Raw genomic sequence first — 19,980 nt, 5'->3', positions numbered from 1 at the left:
CAATGGGTGCCGTAAGTAATGTTCATGTTCTGTGCTAATTATTTCTTGAGTTACTGTTCCAGTTGTTGGAATAGGACTACCCAAGATATTTTAAATTTGGTTAAATGACTTGAGTAGATTTTTGAAGAAACACTACTCCGCTACACTGGAGTACATTTTTCCTCTTTATTCTACATATTTACCATTTTTGCCAGAGATGCTGACAGTAGCCCTGTTACGCTAGTGAGATTTCGCAACAATCAACACGACTCCATTATAGCATTCTGAGGTAGCAATGAGTTTTCTCCACTAGAGGGCACTCATGCTCTTCGGACAGGTAATGAGTCATTATGTTCTGGTCTAAACTCGATTTTTATTTTATCTTGTAGCAGGCTCAGCAACTCAGCAGGGATCCGCAACCATCGGGCCAGGGACCGGCACCGGTCCGTGGTGCATTTGCTACCGGGCGCGCAGAGAAATAATTTGTATAATAATTTGCAATCTGGCCTATGCCTCTTGACTTCTCCCGATTTGCGCACGTCGCCCTCTATTGGTTGGCTGCCATTACTGGGATGTTTGCACATTTCTAGCAGCCCAGCATCAGTCAACGTAAACAGTAACGTTAGCCACAATTGGTTGTGCGTGCCAGGACGGCTTTTTTACAGGGAAAGTCAGAAGAGGAGCCGACAACCAATTCCAAACACAACTTTGTTCCCCCTTGGAAGTTTCATATTTGAAGGGGGGGGGAGACAACAACATTGTAAGCAGTTACTTGAGACTCATGACTTTTCAGCAAATTTTTTTTTTTTAATTTGTATTTGAGTAAATTTGTGGAGGACTTTTACCCGAGTTAGAAGTAACGCCACGAGTCAAATTTTCGGCTACTCTACCACCTCTTCGCTAGTAATAGCCAATCGGACGCTTTGGATTTGTAGCGTAAAGAAAACACGGGAAACCGCGTCGAGTCATCAGGGCCATCTTTTATTTCATCCAAGAAAAGAAAAACCGTTTTGGAGAAGAGCGTTAATGAAATTCAAACGTGTCAAGGCAAAGTCACAAATGTGGCAACGAGTTTGGAATCGTTACAACAACAAAAAAAAATAATTAAAAAATTTACCAAAAACCAAAAAAAAAAAAAAAAAAAAAAAGGAAATGAGTTGTTCCACTATCAGCCGGAATGTGGAATGAATGATCGGGGTCGGGGGGGGGGGGGAGAGGACGCGTCAGGGGTGCTCTCAGAGCTGTCCGCAGTCAGCGATAGAGACCTTTTTGGAAGTCTTTCCGCTTTGGGAGCCCACGGCCTCCATTTTTGTCACCACATCTTGGCCCTCCACCACGTTGCCGAAAACCACGTGTTTGCCGTCCAACCTGCCGAGACAATAGAATTTGTTATACATTCTTTGACATTAAAGATGTAGATATTACCTGGCGGAAGAGTATTTGAGAACATTTGGATCAAAGTCTGTTTAGTAAGCAGTGCAAATCTCTGAAGGCCTACTTAAATATTCCGGAAAATAATTCCAAGTTGGAGGACGCTAGCTTTGAAACTGACTGGCCCGTCGCCTTTATAGCATTTGGCAGTGAGTGAAGATCCGCCGCTCACTTAGCCAATCATCATTGCGTTTGCGACTGCTCCTTCTCCTGATGAGATTTTGACGGTATGATAACGGTGAGCAAAAATATGTTATTGCAATAACAGCTGCAAAATGTTATTTAGAGATGTCTGGGTTCAAAATTTCCATTGAACAAGATTTTTCAGAACATATTTGAAAATTGGAACATGAATAATGTTAAATATGTTAAATTAAAATAGAACTTATAGCCTATTTCCAGAGACACAGCTCAAGTTGCTCAAGAGCAAAATAACTGCTATAAGAAAGTAAAAACACAATTAAAAAAACAGACAAGACTGAAAAAGCAGTTTCTGCTCTTGCACTCTTTAAAAGAGTACTGAATTTTAAGCCAAAACAACTGTTTTGTTTGATAGAACAATATGTCTATATGCTGCCATGGCAGATTCATGGCATATTAAGCCCCCGAACTATCTTTAATTTGTCCGTTTTACCCCGGAAACCCCTATTTACAGACGTCATGCAAACCGCTTTTGTTTCAACCCAGCCATAAAATGAAGGTAATTATATCTATCTTCAAAATGTCTCATTTTTTGCCAAGAATCAATAATTGATGTCTAATAGTTTGTATAAAAAAAAAAAAAACTATAAATTTATTCACTCGCATATGTTTAAACTTTTTATAAAAATTCTGTCACAATGAAAAAAAAAAAGTTATAAAAAAAGTCACGGATATCTACCAGATTATTGCTTCATTTTGTGTTACCGTCGCATTTTCTCCAATATGTTAAATAATCGATCCAAACAAAGACAAATTAATAAGGGAAAATATTTGAAAAAGAAAATCTCGATTTCTGCATCGCGACCCTTGTTATATGACCTTGTTTCACCCATAATATCCCCCAAAAATCCGGCTGTGGCCATTCAGAGCCGTGTCTTGACACTCGGTGATGCATACTACAAGGAGTACGCAATGTCGTTAAAGTCATGGCGTCTTGAATTCTGCTCTTTCACGCCCTCGCCTCCAGATAGGGTTTCGCAGTTTTATTATTTTTTTAATACCCCCTCCTATTCAAAAATTTTCTTCCCCAAGAAAATTGATTTTAAGCTTTCCAATGATTTATCACAAATGCATATCGGACAATTTTGAAAGTTGGCCAAGTTGGGGGTCTCGTGCGGAACCAAGTCACCTGATGCCTTTTTTCCATATACTGTGACTTTTTTTTTTTTTTTTTTTTTTTTTTGAGGGGGGAGACGCTCAAATGATCTTTCGCCATTTTCAACCAGTGTCAACTGTAGTCTACATGTCATGCCTTTGTGTAAAAAAAAAAAAATTGTTTTTTTTTAAAATCATAAATTAGTTAAAAATGCAGAATTTAAAATGTAAATATTGTTTTGTAAAGGTTGCATCTAAAAAACGTTGGGAGTGAGACCTCTCCTTGTCCGCAAATGTGCATTTGTGCTTAGGGCAAGATCATCTGTCGCAATTCGACATCTTTAACGCATTCCTTTTTCCCTTCATTAGTTTCTCACTTACCTCAATTGCTCTCCCAGTTAAGCCTAGGCTAACAATGAGAAAAAAATGTTTTGTTTTTGGTGAACTTTTTCATGGTGTTCATGGATATAACTTGACATTCTGTTGTGTTTGTGCCAATGAAGCTACTCACACGTAAAAAAAAATACTATTGTACAACATTTTTAAATGTATTCATTTTGTATATTTCAGTTACCGCCATTTGAGAGCTCCATAAATTCAAGAAAAGTATGCCAAATGTTTTGGAGTGTTTTTTCTTCTTCTGGGGGGTGGGGGTTGCCGGTTGTCTAGCAGAATAGTTTCACTGACGCACGCGCACAGCAACAACCGGAGGGGTGAGCGCTCCCACTCCATTTTTGGGACATGAAAAATGGCAAATAGCGTACTACGGTATGACTGAAAATTTGAGTGCTTTTGAAACTGTGGCATTTTCATACCATGGTAAATGTTGACACCGGTAACCGGCACATGTCTAGATTACCCACGACTGAAAAAAATAACTGCGTTATTAATCGTTTAGGACCTTCTTCTCCTTGTTTAAATTCTTGAAATGATAACATATGTATTAGTTCTCACTTGTAGATATGATCAGATTTCTTATTTTAGTTGAGTCAAAATAGGACATTAACAAAAATCTGCTTTTACTTCGGAAAACAACAATTGACATTTTTGCTACTTTTCAGATATCTTACCGTCTAAACCAGTTTAATAAATTCTTTTTAAAAATATCGTTATTTGGGGCCTAATTAACACTGATTACAGTCAAAACCATTTATGTCAACAGTTTTGAAAGCGACTCGACCCATTTATCCAGTTTGACATCTTTTTTTCCTACTCTTATTTAGAGGCAGTCTATCAGGAAGCAAAAGACTGACGGACGGACCGACCGACACGGTAGGGCTGCAAAGACAATGATGTCGGTGATAAAATAGGCCAAAATCTGAATTAAAGCTATAATCTAAATCCCCTGTAGTGACTGTAAGAGTAAGCATTTAGTGCCAATATGCACAGGGATAGTTCATTGAATATCATGTACCGATTATCATCGGCAAAACGGCTTTGTCCTTGTAAATGCTACAATATGTTCTCGTCTCTCCGTGCTCATTCCAAATAGTTGGAAACATTTATCTTTGGACTAAAACTTTGGAATTGTACATTTGTAGTAAGCATTGGTCGCCAAAATCGCAATTTTTGTCAGTTCAGTCCGTGTAAATGATCACATTTTGAAATGACTAAAAGATGTCCCGGTCCGATCACACCCATTTTCATAGGATCGAATCTGCTGAAAAGGATCGGCTTTTTTTCCATTCGAGAAATGAATTTTTCTCTGCTTGATGCGCATACAGCCTTCACTTGTTCTCAAGTAGACTAACTCAATGAAGCATTTAATAAAGGCAAGTATTATTATTAAAATAAAACAAAAAAAGTCAGTGGCAAACTAACATGTTTAAAACTCAATTTTTACATTTGAAGTTCCGGAACCATTCATTACAAAGATTTTTTAAAATGATACTTTGAGGGAAAAAAACGTCTTATATGCATCTCTTTTTAAGGCTAAATCTGAATAACATCATTGACACATTTTTGGGGGGAAACAATGTTTTTTCTGTATCAGCTCGGGACATCGTATCGGCAGATTCTCAAAATCGGGTGAGTGAGTCAGGACTCTGGTGCAAAACACAAGTATTATTCATTTTCAAGCCAGAAATGAAATGGCTGCCAAGTGGTGCAATATTTTACCCATAACTTGAAGTTCTCTTATTTTTCACAGGTTTTGGAAAACCTTGGAGGTTGTTGCATTGATCATTAGAGGCGTGCGAAATTTCCGATTCTTAGATTCGCCATTTGGCCGAATCCAGAACGATTCACAAACATCCAAATTCTGATGATTGAATTATACCAGGTAAGTGGAACTAAAACACAGTCAGCGTGGTCTTTGGGACGCAATGAGGAACAGACCAAGAGCAAATATGTTCAACTCATGCCGCTAGATTAAAAAAAAAAAAAAAGAAAAAAAGACTGCAGCCAACAGCTGCTACACACAACGCCCCGTTGCTAGTTCCTACAAACAAACGGCTACGGTAGATATCACATATATGCAGAACTAGAGGCGAAATGACTTGCTGGCGTGAGTAAACAGCTGCCATCTTAAAGCAGTACACTTCTTTAGAAGGCTCTGTTGTAGCGAATCCTATCTAAAATACTGCAAAATCGGCAAAATCTTGAAGCTACCTCAAATTAATGATGAAACCCTTTCAAAAAACTTTCACATGTCTAGAGTAGACAAAGGAAATTATTTGGAGCAATTTTCAAACTTTAACGTTTAAATCACAACAATATCAGATTTTTGGAGTCTGACAACATTGTTCAAAAGTCGTGGATGCCACAATCTGGAGAAGCTCGGAAGTCCTTTGACTTCACTAAGGTTCATTGGCCACAAGTAATGTTAGGTTTCTCACCAGCTGGTCTTGGCAGTGCAGATAAAGAACTGCGACCCGTTGGTGTTGGGTCCAGCATTGGCCATGGATAAGATGTAAGGTCCCGTATGCTTAAGTTGAAAGTTCTCGTCAGGGAACTTGTTCCCGTAGATGGACTTGCCTCCGGTTCCGTTGTGGTTGGTGAAGTCGCCGCCCTGCGCGAGAAAGTCCACATGATTGGCACCTACGGCGACCGTTCGCTCGCTCGCTAGCTTATTCACGTACCTGGCACATGAACCCAGGGATGATGCGGTGGAAGACGCTCCCCTTGTAGCCGAAACCCTTCTCGCCGGTGCAAAGGGCGCGGAAATTTTCCACCGTCTTGGGAACCACGTCTTCGCGCAGCTTTAAAATAAACACACTTCAAGTTGAAGAAATTCTTCAACTACACACTCAGAAGAGACCCAAATGGATCTTTGGGAAGACAATGACAAATTGTCAGGATTTCATTACAATACAACATTAATGAGTATTATGTTGTCAAGGCCGCAAAGGGCACACCAAACTAATGTAGTTGATATAGTTTGCTATCCAAGGTGTAAGGCTGCGACAACTAATTGATGAAAATCTATTCATAAATGAGTTGCCAACCAACTAGATAATTGATTTTGGCCCGAAGCTATGAGCAGTCCCCTTTGGGTCCTCATTTTTTTGCGTCACGTGAGGCTGCGCACGGCAGTGATTACAGCTAGAGAAAGAGTTCACTGCTACACTCAGGTTGGCTTGCTGAATCGTAATCGAGAATTAGGATCTTTTGTGTTAGATCCAGTGCGCCTCTGTCAGAGGTGAGTCAATGAAGTCAATTGTATTGTTTGTATTCTTTGTTAATGAGACGTTACTACTTAGCTAGCTAATGAGCGACAATGCTAATCAGTGTCGTAAGTGTCCATTTGTATTGTGTTTTGGAGACTCATACTAGCACTTGAGTTATTGTTTAAAAGTAAAGTTCTCAAACCCATTCATATAAAAGTCCTTTCAACACAAACGCCCATTCAAACTGTAAATTGTCATACAAGAGAGTGCCTTGAATTTGGATTGCATTTATGAACAACTGTTTGATAAGAAAAGATTCATTACAGTCTGCCTCCTCATTGGAGTAGGGCTGTCCCAAACGACTAATTTTCTCCCAATTAGTCAGGCGACTATTTTTACGATTAGTCGACTAATCTAATAATAAAAAAAAAAAAAAGTTTTTTTTTTTTTTACTAATTTAGCAAGGAAATTTTTGTTGACGCTTATCAATTCACAAAAACATATTGGAACACTTAAATTATTAAAGTACAAATAACAATAATAAATCACAAACAATGAGTTCAAATGCTGATAGAATTAACTAGTGCAAAAGAATGGAATGTAAACAGATTCAGAACACTGACTTCGCCTTTCCAACATGATTCAAAACAATTCTTAAAAAAACACCTAGCATTAATATTATTAGTAATATATATAATAGTATTATAATTATTCATTGCCAATCAGATTTTTCATAAAGGGTGTCATTTTAAAGGTATTCTTAGTGTAGAATCTGAATTCTGAAGTATGTGGGATTAACTCCAGAAATTGCTATTTATATGACGAACATGACATGCTTTTATTTTGAACTGTTCACCGGAAGTACGTTTGCTAAACCGCTAACTTCAGCTTTACACTCCGCCAAAAAAAAAAAAAAAAAAAAGCACTTTTTGTCATTGCATGTAGATGTAGTGTCAGTAATAGATTTTTTTGGGGGGTCATTTTTTTCGTTTGAAATGCTGTTAACCAGTGATTTTTCATGTTTGAAGTGTCACCTTTTAACCGCAAGTTTGCTTTCAAGAGACGATTTCGTGTTTTATAGCAGGCTAAAGTAAGTTCCCTTTCCCCCCCCATTCACCTCAGTGTAGCAGTGCTAACGTTAGTGTTTAATATAGATGTGTTTTCTTATTTTGTATGTCTGAACTTTAATTCTACAGCATGTTGATAAGAGAAAGGAACTGGAGTCTCCTGCCATCAGCACGCACGCACCAATGTATGGACGCACGCACCTGCGCAGCGATAAAAGGCACCCGTGAAAATTACCGCCCTCATTTTTATTTGACGTGCGATAAATGGACTCATTGCATATCGTGAGAGGCTTAGCAACTTCAATAAAACATGTCGTTAGTTAGTTAGATGGACTTACAAACTGGGTGACTGCGCTTTAGGTGTTTATTCACGGCCGACGTGCAGCCAAGCTTGGCATTGAAGAGACCGGACACAAGAGTGTAACCTCCTTTGTTTCTTTGAAATAAGTCATTGTTTTGGACACTCTGGTGCGCTTTTTTGGCTTTGTGCCGCTTTCCCCGCTTGTATACAGAGTGTCCGACATTCTGAACTTTCCACGCATATATTTTTTCAACCCTTCGTTAACCGTCGACGGGATGTTGTGCTCGTCGACGGATTTACGTCATCGATGACTAGAGGTGTGCAAAATTTCCGATTCTTAGATTATTCGCGATTCGGCCGTGGAAGATTCGAGAACGATTCACAAACATCCAAATTCCAATTATTGAAATATGCCAAGTAAAGCAGAAGTACGACACACTCAGCGCGCCGCGCTGTCTTTGGTACGCAATTAGGGACGGAGCGAGAGTAGCTAAACATCATGCTTCTCATTACCCGGCCCCTCAGGTAATGCCAATGCTCAACTCACGGCTCTCGCTCAACTCATGCCACGAGATAAAAAAACAAAAAAAAAACAAAACAACAACAACAACATACCTGACTGCTGCCGAAAAGCTGCTACAAGCCACATTATGTTACGGTAGATATCATTTATATAGGACTAGATGCATTATAGCTTCGGTATCGTTACCAGCACATCTACAAAATACTAGATGCGGGCGTTAGTAACGGCCGCCATCTTAAAGCAGTACACTTCCCTGCAAGGCTGTTGTTGCGAACCTTCCAAGCAAATCTAATTAACTTTTTATCTAAAATACTCCTAAATCGGTAAAATATTGACTTGAATCTATCTTTAAAATAGTTTTAAAACTTTTACATGTTGAAAGTAGACAAAAGAGAAATTATGGAATAACAGGAGCACTTTTAACAACTTTAACGGTTGATTCACAACATTAAATTAATTGAAAGTAGTTTAAAGCTGCTGATATAGAATGGGGACTGGAGTTTTTTTATTTACTGTTATTTTTGTATATTTGTTTACTGCTATATGTTAACTTGATACTGAAATAGTAGTTTGGTTTAGCCTGAGAGGATTTTTAAACAATTTTGGAACTAATGTACAAAACAAAAAAAAACAACAACAAAAAAACACAAAACAACAACAACAGCCACAAAAAAAAAAAAAAAAAAGGAGTGGGGTGCATCAATAATCGTTTTATAATCGAATCGGAGCCTCTGAATCGTAATCGTAATCGAATCGTTAGGTGCCCAAAGATTCCCAGCTCTATCGATGACGTCAACTATGTCGACTAGTCGGGACAGCTCTACATTAGAGTTTGTTTAGGTTCAAGAAAATAAACTGTTCATTGACAATTTATAGCTGCGCCGTGCCCACAAGAAAAAAAAAAAAAAAAAAAAAAAAAAAAAAAAAAAAAAAAAAAATCAATCAACAGCATTTATTTTCATTTAGCTGAACAAAACTCTGGTCCGATTTGTGTATTGAGAAATTAATTCTATGTTTTATACTCAACCTTTATTAAAAAATTTAAGTTGTATGTACTTAAAACAGTACAGTTGTAGACTAAAGTCAGAAAGCTGTCATAAAATATTCTTCTTGAAGGAAATAGTCATCCATTTTGACTTCATTTTTACTTCCAGCGTGCCTAAAACAACGCATGTTAAATTGTATAGGGCAGAAAACACAGACAAGACTGAAAAAGCCATTTCTGCTCTTGCACTCTTTTAAAGAAACTGCTGTATTTCAAGCCAAAAGAACTGTTGTGTTTGATAGAACAATATGTCTAAGCTGCCATAGCAGATTCGTGTAGCATGAAGCCCCCTAACTATTTTTAATTTGTCCGTTCTACCCTGGAAACCCCCGTTCACAGACGTCGCGCAAACCGCTTTTGTCTCAACCCAGCCATAAAACAAAGGTAATTAATTATATTATTCAAAATGTCATTCAGCTTAGAATCATTAATTGATGTCTAATATTTCATTAAAAAAAAAAAAAAAAAAAAAAAACGACTTCAAAAAACTATTCACTCGCATATTAACTTAAACAAATGACATCACAGTGAAAAAAATGGTGTCTAAAAAAGTCAAGGATATCTACCTCATAACTATCGCTTAATTGTATTTTTTTGGTTACTGTCACATTTTCTCCCATATGTTAGATGATAATCAATCCAAACAAAGAAAAATTAAAAAAACAAAAAACATTTAAAAGGGTAAATATATGAAAAAGAAAATCTCGACCACTCCTTGATGTCTGCGATTTCTGCATCGCGACCCTGGTTATATGACCATATTTCACCCATAAAATTGCCCACAAGTCCAGCAGTGGGCTGTCACAGCTGTGTCTTGACACTCGGTGATACATGCTACATGGAGTTTTTGGCTCAAAACAAGGCAAGTACGTGACAATATCTCGTTAGTCACGGCGTCTAATTCTGCTCTCGCGTGCTCTCACCTCCAGATAGGGTTTTGCCGTTTAACTTTTTATTTTTTAAATGCCCTCCGGTTCAAAAATTTTCTTCCCCCAGAAAATTGAGATTTTAAGCTTTCCAATGATGTATCACACGTGCATATTAGACCGTTTTGAAATTTGGCCAAAGTGGGGGTCTCAGAGCAGAACTTCAAGTCACCGAATTGTTTTCCACTACAAGTCATTGAAAAGTGACATTTATCTAAAAAAAAAAAAAAAATGGTTGGTCGCAGCCCTGCCAAGGTGGCTGCACAACATACATCAGAGCCAGGACAGGACAGAAATTGATTGGATAGGTTGATCAAATTTGGCTCTTTTTAAAAGGAATCTATACAAGTTTTAACAGTTCAACTTGGGTGTCTGCACCTTGAAGTTCAGCTACGGCAGCGTTTTTACTCTAAGAAGTACACCTGTCATTTTAGCGCCTCAAAGGGCAGAGTTGTGAACTGCACATCATTTTGGGGTTGTGGGTAGTCAAATTCAACTAAAGCATTCAAGTGTATGACAGTCATTTCTTGTCATGACTTCAAAGGGTTTCCTGGTGAGAGGTGAATTTGCTTGTGATTTTGACATCTACAAATACTTTTCAAAGAATGCAAGCTTGCTCCGGTAAATATTCTCAAACATGTATTTTTGACATATAATCATGAAAAAAATGACGTTGCGTATCAAATCATTGTTTACTGAAAAGAACATTTTTTACTTTTTCTGAGAACTACATCGACCATGATGCTTATCAGCGATGCGCCAACGATTCCAATGCAATGTCTAACTGCTGACATTGATTTTCTGTATATCATTTAAAAATGTATAAACAGTAGAGTTGTACGAAGCGAAAAATATCTAGAATGGTAGGATCATTTTACCTTATGATTGTGCTAGTAATGTTTGAATAAGCTTTTGGAAAAGCCAATGAATGAGTTCATATTGCTCATGATCATCACATTTCATTGCTGCTAACCATTTTACAATTGGTGACTTTCAAACAGGCATTTCATTGCAAACGTGGTATGCCTTAAGACCTTGTCGGAGCTGTTCTGCCTGCCCGACAAGAGCTCATTTATACAAAATCACATTCTTTTGATTTTAGCGCCGTAAAACCGTAAAAACTTTCATGTTCTCAGTTACACCCCCCCGTCAAAATGGATTGGACGTCTACCTCCGTCAATGGTAGCTAGTGCGTTAACTTATTAGGGCAAAAAACAAACTAGTCCGACTCACAGTAACTGACAAACGTGCCCGCACGGACTTCCAAATAGCTATCTGCTTAAGATCGTTTGCGCAGTTTTAAAAAGGCGCCACATACTAACGTTCTTTGCTATTTAGCAACGTGGGTACAAGAGGAGGAACCCCCCTCCCTGCTCTTTTCTCTCCCTCCCAGCTCCTACCCCACCCTTCCCTTCCCTTCCCACCGCGGTATGGAAGTTTCCAGAAGGAACAAGTGTCGCAGTCACGCCAAATGTCACTACGAAGCCATCCTTGTGCAAGTCATGAGTAAAAAAGGAGCGAATGAAGGGGACGAGCTGAACGTTTGACTTGAGGATTAGTCTTTGAAGAAAGTGCCCGCCGAACAATAGAACGTCTGCATGCTACCGTTACGATAGCGTTAGCGGAACTCCTCGTGCCGAATTAGCTTTAGCTGCCTTTACGCGAAAGCGGGAACGTGACTCAAATGAGCATAGACTTCTTAGCAGAGTCTACGTTGTTCAGCAAAGACGGCCGCCGCTTTAAATGTGGAAACATGTGCAAACATTCGTTTGCCGCTTTTCATTTCATGCTGGTAACTTGACAACTTTTTACCAGAAAACAAAAATATATCGTTAAAAGTAAAAGGGCTGAAATGAAAGCTCGTCAAATTAAGCCCTCCCATAACACAAATAAAATTAAAAAACGACTACTAGAGTTTTAATGTTTTCAAAGCCGCGGGCTGACGGAGAGTCCCCGGTCGGCCAGGTTGGCCTGCCGCGTCCGACTACGGACGTTGGACTCCGGAGCTTGCACAAAGGAAGCGCATGCTGACGTCTCGGCACATCCCACGGGTTTATTTACCTCCATCACCACGCGGCCAGCAGCACTGCCGTCAATGCTGATGTCGAAAAAGACTTTAGTAGGCATGTCTGCTGCTTCGCTTCAAAGAAGAAATGATTTGTCAGCCAGCTGCGCGGCGGTGAACGACAACGAACCGGGAAAAGATGGCCGACCGTCGATTAGCTTTATATGAAACGCCGATGGGCGGTGACACTTTAACTCGCCCAATGGTGAAAGACAAGAAAAGGTCATTGACGCAGACGTTCGCCAATCGGAAGGCAGACCTAAAAACGCTAGCGTTTGCGTTGCTTTCCGAATGGCCGAGCCCGCTTTTACCTCGCGTTTGCTTTCGGAACAAAGCGGGCCGGGTGAGCGTACTTTATCAAACGCGTCACGACGTATGTTTTGCTGCCAACGATAAGTTAAGGTGATCCACGCCATGCGCGCCATGTTTGATTGATCGCCTGCGAGCCCAATCGTGAAAAGCCGTCATGACCCGCAGTTTTAGCGCGCCCCGACAAGAAAAATGCGCGGTCACGCCGGCAGGGCGCGGCCATCTGCATTCTGCACGAACAAAAAGCCCGAAGGGACGAAAAGGTTTTGACATAACTTTGTGAAGTAGCGTACTAGCCTGTGGCGCTTCTTTAGCTCAACGGCACGAACCGTGAACAAGCAAAAAAAAAAAACAAATCTTAGTGGGTTTTACATAATTCGACCACGGAACCATTGAGTGTAGAGTGTTCCGGTTGTTTGATGGAAAAGCCGGATCCATTATTATTATTGCTGCTAGCTTTACATACAATAGCAAAGCAAGCATATATAATTGTAACAGCCAAAACCCTTTGACCCACCGGCATTGTTCAAACATAAAAACGACCGGAATTCTCGCTCGACGCAAGCGCTTTCATTTGACGCGCCAAAATGACTTTTAAAATCATTTTATAAATTGTTTAAAATGTAAAAGAATTTACAGGTTGAAATTTAAAGGGCAGAAGCAGAGCTTGTCAAACCAAGTCCTCTCACAAGAGAGGTTTGTTCTTATTCAATAATCAGAATACTTTTGTGTGCATACACTGGTCCCTCGTTTTTCGCGGATAATTGGGACCAGAACCCGCCATGATACGTGAAAAACCACGAGGTAGCGCCCCCCCCAATACATTTTTTTCCCAATGTATTCAGTTTTAGCATTAGAAAGAGATACATATGAGACATTTTTCACCCCACCCCCCCACCCCCCAAGTATAATTAAAAAAAACATTTATGGTGGAAAACACTCAGGTGACTTGAAGTTCTGCTCCGAGACCCCCAATTTGGCCAACTTTCAAAATTGTCCGATATGCATGTGTGATACATCATTGGAAAGCCTAAAATCTTAATTTTCTGGAGGAAGAAAAGTTTTGAACAGGATGGCATTTAAAAAAATAAACATTTAAACAGTGAAACCCTATCTGGAGGTGAGAGCATGAAAGAGCAGAATTAAAAATGCCACGACTCTAACGAGATATTATCGCATACTTACCTTGTTTGGATCCAGAAACATGTGGCATGTATCACAGAGTGTCAAGACACAGCTGTGAATGGCCACAGCTGGATTTTTTTCGGGGATTTTATGGGTGAAACGTGGTCATATAACCAGGGTTGCGATGCAGAAATGCAGAAAATGTACCATTTTAAACATTGTTTTTCAATTTTTCTTTGTTTGGATCAATTATTTATCATCTAACATAACAGAGAAAATGCGACAGAAAAAAAAAAACAATTAAGCGATAGTTATGAGGTAGATATCCTTGACTTTTTTTGCAGACACCATTTTTTTCACTGTGACGTAATTTGTTTAAAATATGCAAGTAAATTAATTTTTTAACAAATGGTTTTTAAGCACTTTAAATGTGATAATTATAATAGGTTTTAATGTTACCGCCCCACTAAATTATTTTTAAAGAAGAATAAAGTAGAAAAATGCTCATCTTTATTAAATGCTTCATTGAGCGAGTCCACTCAAATCCGCTCAAGCTACTTACTTACACACAAGGAGTTGCCACAGCAACTGTTCAACAAGTTAAACTATGATTGATGCATGCAACGCTTTGAAGTTTCAGTTCCCAAGCATCTCTGGCAAGATCAAACCTTAACGTCTATCAATCATTGTAATAAGCAGAAAAGCAGCAGTTGGGCAAGCTTATAATAAATTTAATAGGCAGCTATTTTTCTTTTTTTTTTCATTGAAAAAAAAATCTGCGATGGACTGAAGGTGCGAAGTAGCGAGGGATCACTGTACTGTATACGCATATTTTAAATCTAAAGGCTTTCTATTCTGTATGCAGCTACACAAGGTGCCCCTCCAAAATGTATACACTCTATCTGTTGGTTACCAAATGTTTTATGGATTTTTTGTAGATTATACCCATTGAATCAAGGATGGCAGCAGCCAGACTAAACTTTCAAGAAAGAAAATTCATTCTCAAATGCTACTGGAAGTATGAAAATGAAGTTCAAGTGTGAACAGGCAAAAATGGGTGTATACATTTTTTGGGACACCCTGCTTAACTGTTTCCATTTTGGGCTGATGCCACTAATTAGCCCTCCTATATAGGGCAGCGGTTATCATCCATTCGCGACGTTTGGTTAACTGGCGACCAATCTGTTGGTGTATATGTGCTCCGCATGCAGCGTGAATGGATGTTGCCTTTAAAAGAAAGTGTTAAAAAACATGGTATACTTCAAGGTAATTTTATTGATTGAAGCAAAAAAAAAAAAAACAACTTTGCAGCTCCCCTCTAGGAAAATAAATACATGATTTTCTTTTTGCGGGTTTATATCAAAGCTCAACTCTCCTTTGGCACCGACGCTCCCCACAAAAAAAAAAAAAAAAAAAAACTCCGGCCAGACAACGAAGCAGAGCAAACAAAAAAGAAATGTCTCCGGCTGGCTTCCTTGCAGTCTTTGATCGAACCGAACTCATTCGGTTTCTTTTTGTGCAACTGCAAAAAAGCCCACCGCTCGTTCATAAAAGCACGGGGGAAAAAAAGTGATCGAAATGACACTCGTCACACTTTTACCAGAATGACGAGCAGGAATAACGGAGAAAAGAAAACATTTTAAAACCAGTAAAAACTGCACAGAAATCAGTGTTTTCACCGGAGGCCTGTAGGAGGCGCCGCCGGCGATAATGGGTCGTAACGACGAAAGTGACTGCTAGCGAGCAAACTCTGAAAAGAAAAAGAAAAAAACGTGTTTGGAGTTGCGCTCTTTTGGTGTGTACAGGAGAGCGTTATAGGGTTCCTTCCGTCTGCCGCGGTCGGGAAATCTACTGTTGGTCCTGGAAGGCGTCCAGACCGAAGGCGTCGTCCAGAAAACGTCGAAGCTCCAGCAGGTGAGTGTTCTTGTTGCCCGTGGCCGGAGCGGCCGCGGGCTCTCGACCCGCATACCTGAGGACATATTACGTCCAGATGGTCAGAAACGGCCAGAGGAAATGCTACTCTAACTCCCTTACTTTGGCCTACATTTTGGCTTGTTTTTTGCCATCATAGCAGCAGTTCATATTCAGTGTAATATTCATATGGACGTAATAGTCACACAAGCTTACAGTCCCAGGCAGGGGCGCTGCCAGGGATTTTGGGCCCCATGAAAAGATATCACTTTGGGCCCCACCACCTGTGCCAGGGGACGGACACACATCAACTATGTAATTTCCTGCATTCTGGTGAATCTTTACACCCTTATTTATGCATTTTCTGCATGAATTTAAGAAGAAAATATATTCATGTAAACATACAGCGTATAGAGCAATAATGAATAGACTGATATCATCTATAAAAACTGTACTGAAGGCCATCTTTTACAATCTAAATATGTTTATAAGAAATATTCTCAGCGCAAATACCATAATGAATGACTTAGATGTTTTGTTTTAACTTTACTATACTACAGTATACAGTACAGTATACAGTATACAACTTTTTTAGTATGAAGAGATTGCTAAGGGTTTGCCTGCTGTACTGATTAAATGTAAGCTAAAAGTGGAGCAAACACTAGCTAGCAAACAATTACGGTATTTCATTATGGAGTAGGCTTAGCCTCATCTGGAAACTCACGATCTCCACTATAGGCTACAGCTCCGAAGCGACGTCCCTTGTTAACAAACTAAATTCATTTGATTACAAACTAAATTAAATAAATTCTTGACAAACTGGATTCAAGCGGATTCTAAAAAAAAAAAAAAAAAAATTCCACACCAACTTTCAACATCTGTATGATACCAAAAAATGCCGTCATGAGGCCGGGAATCCCGTATTTCTTACGGAGTGAGCTGGGACCTCGCTTCGGAGCTAAGATATCAGGTTAATTTTCAGCGCTACACTGACACAAGACACCAATCTTCCTTTGTGAAGTACTTTGTCACATCCTGTTGGCCTTCTCTACCCATCTCCTGTTTTGCTTTCTTTTCTTTCCTCTTTTGAAAACACGATTTTTGTTTTGAAAACATTTCTGCACTACTGTGCTCTGCGCGCTTCGAGTCATTGACTGGTGTAATTGTGCATCGCTGCTCCCGTTCTGATCGAAGGAAGGGCGGACCAAACCATTTAATGAAAATACAGGGTTTTGGGGGGGTGGCTAGCAATACATATGCTCTCTGGGTGTTTACTTTTTGCCAAAAACAAAACAAGAAAACAAAGCCCTTCATTTTATACCTATTAAAATTATAATGATTAATATTTAAATTTGCAAACGATTACCTAATGTTATAATTTTCTTTGTGGGCCCCCATCAGGGCATGGGCCCTTAGACTCAGTCTCACTTTTCACCCCTTTACGGCGCCCCTGGTCCCAGGTCCTAGGATCCGTTCAATCACACGGTGTCTTTAAAACGCCATAAAAAATAAACTATTTGGCATTGCGTTAGCATTACTCAAAAGTGTGGATTTGAACCTCTCTCCCAGTATTTGGCAGCAAAAGGAAATACAGGTAATCTCCGGGTTACGACGTACGCAACTTACATAATTTTAACTTTACGACGTCGAAGTCGCGTCCGCCATTGTTTCCAGTTGTTGTTTTTTGGTTCGTAAACAGTACCCCGCTGCCGTCCTGCAGTTCCTGACGGCGTCAAGTCCCACCCATCTCCGTTCCTTGTTCTCATGTTGCTACTACTCCGTTAAGAGTCCGCCCCCCCTTGCCTTCCCTTATCTTTCCCCTCAGCAAAGCGACTCACTCGCAAGTAAAGGCCGAATATATATATATATATTTTTTAAAAGCCCGAATAGTCATTCAATATAACAGCATTTAACACAATGTACCTCACAATATCTTATTATTGTGACGTATAATACATGTTTTTTGGACAGTTATTTTGTATTTAGAGGTACTTAAAGGGTTCACTCCAACTTAAGCGGAAATTCGGGTGACTTCGCCAGCCTATGAACAGAACTTGTTCATAACCCGGGAACAACCTGTAAGTAGGAATATCAACTAGAAACTGCAATTTTTGGAGAAATTATTATAGGGCTTTGCTGTGGGGAGATACAGATCTTAGTCCCGCCCAAAATGATTTGGGGACATCTCGGAGACAATATAAGGTCACTTCCTGTTGATTAGGGGATATTTGGGGGACACGTACTGTTGATATCAGGTCACTTCCTTTTGATTTGGGGACATTTTTTTTTACCATTGAAAATGAATGGGAAATTGGGACGTCCATGACCGTCAATGGCATAGACTTACATATGCATCAATCGAATCCAAGTACAATGGCATCAATAGAATTGACATACATGGCTGTCAATGGCATCTGTCTGAATTGGCCTCAATGCAATGTAAATGCCACTGGAAATGAATGGGAAATTTGGACGTACATAACCGTCAATGGCATCCACATACATTTGCGTCAATGGAATCAGAGTACATTGGCATCAATAGAATTGACATACATGGCCATTAATGGCTGCAATGCAAAGTAAATGCCATTGGAAATGAATGGGACAGTTTTTGGCAAATTTCTGGGGAACCTTTTATTTTTTTCCCTCCAAATTCTGTATACAACTTTTATGCCCCACACCGTCCTGGGATTTTTTATGTCCAAATTATGTCGTTTGGTCAAAAATAGTAGAACTATATACATTTTGAAAATGTGTTTTTTTTTTTTCCCCCTGAAAAATCGATGTGTACGGGCAAACTGAAACATTTTCGGGGTCGTTCAAAAAAGTCCCGGCGACGCGCGAAAATTCCGGTCCTTTCCATATTCGAATGGTGCCGATCAGTCAAACGGCTCGGGCCGTGGGCACGCCGAAGACATGTCATTCCAAAAATAAAAAATAGAATTTATAGCAAAGCCCCAGACAAAATGAGGAAATATGTTTTATCCACGAGGGGGCACTCATGTTGTATGGTAACAATTTTGGATGACTATTTTTACTTGAGTAATATTTAGAAGTAATGCTACTCTTACTTGAGTAAAATTTTTGGCTACTCGACCCACCTCTGCCTAGTTATAGTATATTGCTTTCGAACATGGCCTCACTCCAAAGGCAAGGTTCCACATTTCATTACAGGTATCAATGGTTAGGCTAGGTATACAGAATGATTCATATATATTTGGCTCTTATTTCAATCCCTTATTATAAAATTGAATGCAATGTTTTGAGTCATGCTTGGAACCACTGAGGCGATTGACATTCATGATACAAACACCAACCTAGAACCAACTCATTTCATATTTTGAGGTACCACTGTAGGAAGAAAAAGAGGAAGAGGATGGCACGGCGAAAGAAAAGAGTCAAAGAGCGAATTGAGAGTAAGCGGGAGATAGAAAGGCTGGGATGAAGAGAAACAGAAGGTGAGTGAGGGGCTAAGAGAAAGAAGGAAGTGAGAGCAGTAAGAAAAAGAGTCATCAGGAGAAAAAAGAAAAAGGGAAGCGAGAGTGAAAAGGGGAAGGAGAGTTTGCGCTCACCAGACGGGTTTGGCCCGCTGGATGGTGGTTCTGATGCGAGGCTTGACGTAGTCGTAGTAGCCTTGGTTCTTGTGTTCCTCCTGACACCAAACAAGGTCGGCGTTGGGGAAGCGCGCCGACTCCGCCTTCACTTGGTCGAACGGGAACGGAGACAACTGCGCGTAGCGAACACATAACTCAGTCCCGCTCTCGAGACCACAAGTCTGGGCCGCACGGTCTGCCGATAATAACCTGCTCGATACGCGCGATGGCGACCGTGGCGTCCATTTCGCGGTTCTTCCTCTCCTTAGTGAGCTCGTAGTAAACTTTCCCGGTGCAGAAGATTAACCTCTTGACCTCCTCGGGACGCTCGGACGCAACGCCGCCCTCGGGGATCAACCTCTGAAACTCGCTTCCTACGTGGGGAGGAACAAAAGTACAACGTACAGCCATGAATCGTCTTTCCCGGAGATACTGACCACTCTCGCCTCTCGAGAACACGCTGGCTAAATTGGCACCATTGTCACAATTTATATGTAGGAGAAAAGATTTCTTTCAGGAATTTCATTCAAAAGGTGTGTTATATTCATTCATATGACACACACTGATCCATTTCAAAATCTTTTTTTCCCCAAACAATTTAGAATGAACATTGACAGACGAGCACGTTTTGCAGCATCTACAAGGTCAACACCAACTTGCTGATGTTAATACACACTCAGTACAAGATTTTCAATCAATTAAACCCACCTGGACGCTACGAACTGCATGTTAAAAAAAAAAAAAAGTCCCAGAGTTTAAGACGACACTCGTCACGCTTAATGCTAACGCTACGAGTTACAT

The 19,980-nt window shown here is 39.9% G+C and overlaps 2 protein-coding genes across 5 annotated transcripts in view; both read right to left on the bottom strand.

The window, feature by feature from the left end:
* Nucleotides 1-939: 939 nt before the first annotated feature.
* On the bottom strand, nt 940-12,406 carry ppiaa (peptidylprolyl isomerase Aa (cyclophilin A)). The gene is made up of 4 exons (XM_057831615.1): nt 12,238-12,406; nt 5,787-5,906; nt 5,544-5,716; nt 940-1,347 (listed from the first exon to the last, which is right to left on the bottom strand). The coding sequence occupies exons 1-4, from the start codon at nt 12,301-12,303 to the stop codon at nt 1,215-1,217; spliced, it is 492 nt and encodes a 163-aa protein (XP_057687598.1). The 5' UTR covers nt 12,304-12,406; the 3' UTR covers nt 940-1,214.
* A 2,567-nt stretch (nt 12,407-14,973) lies between these two features.
* ogdha (oxoglutarate dehydrogenase a) overlaps nt 14,974-19,980 on the bottom strand; it is a 50,254-nt gene continuing 45,247 nt past the window's right edge. For all 4 annotated transcript variants that reach the window (XM_057831607.1, XM_057831604.1, XM_057831606.1 and 1 more), the window contains 3 exons: nt 19,390-19,553; nt 19,159-19,313; nt 14,974-15,644 (listed from right to left, as the gene is read on the bottom strand). In XM_057831607.1, the coding sequence (XP_057687590.1) occupies nt 15,524-15,644; nt 19,159-19,313; nt 19,390-19,553 (440 nt within the window). In that variant the 3' untranslated portion in view covers nt 14,974-15,523. The remainder of the gene's footprint in view (nt 15,645-19,158; nt 19,314-19,389; nt 19,554-19,980) is intronic.

The sequence above is a fragment of the Corythoichthys intestinalis genome, chromosome 3 (genome assembly GCF_030265065.1).
Source record: "Corythoichthys intestinalis isolate RoL2023-P3 chromosome 3, ASM3026506v1, whole genome shotgun sequence".
Lineage (NCBI taxonomy): Eukaryota > Metazoa > Chordata > Actinopteri > Syngnathiformes > Syngnathidae > Corythoichthys > Corythoichthys intestinalis.
The sequence above is the reverse complement of the archived record's forward strand: the minus strand, read 5'-3'. Positions and strand labels throughout refer to the sequence as shown.

Excerpts from the sequence above, each read along its gene's own strand:
- ppiaa (XM_057831615.1), bottom strand. The coding sequence starts at position 12,303 with ATGCCTACTAAAGTCTTTTTCGACATCAGCATTGACGGCAGTGCTGCT. Across the intron at positions 5,907-12,237 it reads CTGGCCGCGTGGTGATGGAG|CTGCGCGAAGACGTGGTTCC; the intron begins GTAAATAAACCC and ends TTTATTTTAAAG. Across the intron at positions 1,348-5,543 it reads TGCACTGCCAAGACCAGCTG|GTTGGACGGCAAACACGTGG; the intron begins GTGAGAAACCTA and ends TTGTCTCGGCAG.